The sequence below is a fragment of the Lactuca virosa genome, chromosome 5 (genome assembly GCF_052849685.1).
Source record: "Lactuca virosa cultivar CGN04683 chromosome 5, Lactuca_virosa_CGN04683_v6, whole genome shotgun sequence".
NCBI lineage: Eukaryota > Viridiplantae > Streptophyta > Magnoliopsida > Asterales > Asteraceae > Lactuca > Lactuca virosa.
The window spans coordinates 286,065,361-286,068,707 of NC_136430.1; the positions used below are offsets into that span (position 1 = coordinate 286,065,361).

The following is a 3,347-nucleotide window of genomic DNA, read 5'->3' on the forward strand; positions in this document are numbered from 1 at the left end:
GCCAACGTTGAACAATTTGTTGATGACCTAAATTATACATCATTTTCCTTTTCTCAGAAAAACAAATAATATTACAGGAAGTTACAGAAATAATTATCTTAATTATATATATCTATATTAAATACTTAAAAAAATCATAATATGACTATCCCTCATTTTTTTTTTAATAAAATCGATTTATAATATTAAAAAAAAAGTACATGACTGATTGATATTTAATAAAATTAAAGTTCTAAAATAAATAATTATTTCTTTTTGGTTACCTTTTGTTAATAAAATATTAATTTAATTTCTACTTTTTCTTTTTTCCTTTTCAGTTTGAATTCAATTTGGTTGTTTGTGTGTTTAGGTAACCTTCAATGTTCTTGTTGCCAGCAGTTGCTCAAAATTGCCTTAAATACCACCATCTTCTCCTCTCAGCAGACAAACACAATTCAATCGGTTATCGATCGATTCCATTTCTGAATTTGGGATTACTCTACATTTGGGTTTCTGTTCTACAAACTGAAAACATGGTTGAAAATGAAGGGTCTATTCGGATGCGGAAATCTAGAGAGATCGCGGCCATAGATGATCAAATTTCACATGAAAAATCCCAATTCTCGAATAAAAAGAATCAGAAGACCAAAACTGAGACGCAAAATCCGTATCCATTATTGAGATTTGAAGAAGCGCCAGAGTACATGAAGGATAACGAGTTTATTTTGGATTATTACAGAGCTGATTGGCCCCTGAAACAAGCTCTTTTCAGCTTATTTCAATGGCACAATGAAACCCTAAACGTATGGACGTAAGTATCATCTCTCTCTCTCTCTCTCTCTCTCTCTCTCTCTCTCTCGGTGTGTCTATCATTAATCTTCAAAATTTGGGGTTTTTCAATGATTCTCTTATGTTGTGAGCTTAAATCGTTACTACTTTATATGTTTAAATTGTGGGTTTTTTTTTAATGAATTGCATCTCTGTTGAGTTTTGAGAACATGAATAGGATCGAAATTTTGCTGGGATATGATTAATACCCCAGAGAGCTTCAATGGGTTTGATTCTGTAACAAGTGTAGTACAATGTGCACAAAAACTTGTACATTTTTACCATCATCACCCTCTGAATTTTTTCTTGAGTTGGAGCTTTAAACATTTGTTGACTTTTTATGCGTAAGCTGTCAATCACTCAATTGCCTCTCTGTCTAATCAAGCAAGTTTAAAATGTGCTTATAATAATACTCTTATGGAACATAAATGAGTTTCTTGATTTCTTCTGTAGCAATCATTGTATCATATGCTTTATGACTTACATTGTTCAAAAAGACCATAACCTTTTTTCATTAATTTCAATTAGGGTTAATAATAAAATCGTTTACAACCATGCTAGTGATTACCTTTCTGTTCTATCTATTTATGGGTTTTTATCTTTTTCATAATGCTAGTGATTTAGATAAACATTTTTATCCTTAAATACCCCTGATCCATCTTTCTGTCCATGAAACAAATCTAGAGGTTACATAACTTATAAGGGTATAAAAGGAATCCAGCTTTATAACTGTTAAATAAACTAATATGTGCAAAAATCTTTAAAGAAACTAACGTTATGAATCAAAGATGTTACAACTAGTATTAACAATTTGCTTGTTTTCTTATTCAGACACTTAATTGGATTCATTTTCTTTGTGGGATTAACAATTGCAAACTTGATGCCTGTTCCTCAAGTCTCAGATTTGCTCAATATATTAACATGGTATGTAAAGATTCTTTCTTTTCCACTCAAGATTCCTCTTTTGATTTCTATTTTATTAGACTTCACTACATGTTTCTCCTTGTTATTAAATAACAGATTAAAACTATAATTAATTCAATTTTGCAGGTCTTTTCCATTAAATCCAGGTTCAAACGCCTCAAATAATTCGATAATGGTAAGTACAATTTTAATACATTTGACTACAAAAGTCAACATTTCATATTTGAGATACTAAATAAATGAAGTTATTACAGGATACACCAAAACTCATAGACTTGAAGCACGGATCACCGCTAGAAATGGACATATCACCACCACTACTGGCGGCAACACGGTGGCCATTCTTTGTATTCTTGGGCGGAACCCTATTCTGCCTCCTCTCCTCCTCCACCTGCCACCTCTTCGGGTGCCACTCCCACCGCCTGAGCCTCCAACTCCTCCAGCTAGACTACATCGGAATCGCAGTCATGATCATCACCTCTTTCTTCCCACCGATCTACTACATCTTTCAATGTTCTCCACACTGGCAATTTATCTACCTAGGTGGGGTCACCATCATGGGTGGATTTACGATTATAACCCTGTTATCCCCTGCACTCTCAACTGGAAAGTTTCGATCTTTTCGTGCTTTTCTTTTCATGGCGATGGGCCTTTTCGGGTTATTTCCTGCCATTCATGGTACAATGTTGAATTGGAATGAACCATATACGAAGTCAACTTTGGTGTATGAGTCAGCAATGGCGGCTTCCTATTTGATTGGAACTATGTTTTATGTTTGTCGGATCCCGGAAAGATGGAAACCGGGTTGGTTTGATTTGGCGGGTCATAGCCACCAAATCTTTCATTGTTTTGTGATTTTGGGTGCGTTGTCTCATTATGGTGCTGCTCTTGTGTTTCTTGAATTCCGAGGTCAAGTTGGGTGTTAGTGGGTCAACTTTGGTCAATAGTCGTTTAATTGATGTTTTATGACATATTTTGTTGTCTTAAAACATTGGTTAATATGTTTTGTATTGTTTCATATGTTTTACCATAAATTTGTTCTATGTTTTGTACCATTAAAATTTAAAAGGATGACATGTAAAAGTTGTAGCCAAGTGAATAGAGAGATTTTTTCATTTTATCTGTTTATTTTGTATATGAAAAAGACATTGAAATATTGAATATATTTTTACTATTGTAGGGCTAAGCTTTGTTTTATTTTTAAGGGTGGATTTCGTTCATCTCTTTATAAACTTTAAAATACCATATGACATTACTAAAGCTATTTCTATTAGGCCCCGTTTGATAATTGTTGACTGAGAAAGTGCTGACTGGGTAAGAAATCCTGACTGAGTAAGAAATCATGTTGTTTGATTGTACATCTGACTGAATGTGTTGAGTGATGAAAAATGACAATTTTACCCTTCTGTTATATATAGTGATTGATTAAGTTGCTGAATAATTATAAAAACATACATATTGTCATACAAAATGTAAATTACACACAAACAAAAAATGTCATTCAAAATGTAAATTAAACATAAATCATTTAATATCCAAATAAAAACATAATGAAATTCAAAATAACATAATAATTTAACGTAAAGTAGGTGAAAGTAGTTGATTTGCAATCTGAT

The 3,347-nt window shown here is 32.7% G+C and overlaps 1 protein-coding gene across 1 annotated transcript; it reads left to right on the forward strand.

Annotated features, from left to right (window-relative positions):
• The first annotated feature begins 347 nt into the window (after positions 1–347).
• Positions 348–2,905, forward strand: LOC145117382 (heptahelical transmembrane protein 1-like). The gene is made up of 4 exons (XM_079053678.1): positions 348–790; positions 1,639–1,731; positions 1,858–1,906; positions 1,986–2,905. The coding sequence occupies exons 1-4, from the start codon at positions 360–362 to the stop codon at positions 2,655–2,657; spliced, it is 1,245 nt and encodes a 414-aa protein (XP_078909804.1). The 5' UTR covers positions 348–359; the 3' UTR covers positions 2,658–2,905.
• The last annotated feature ends 442 nt before the right edge of the window (positions 2,906–3,347 follow it).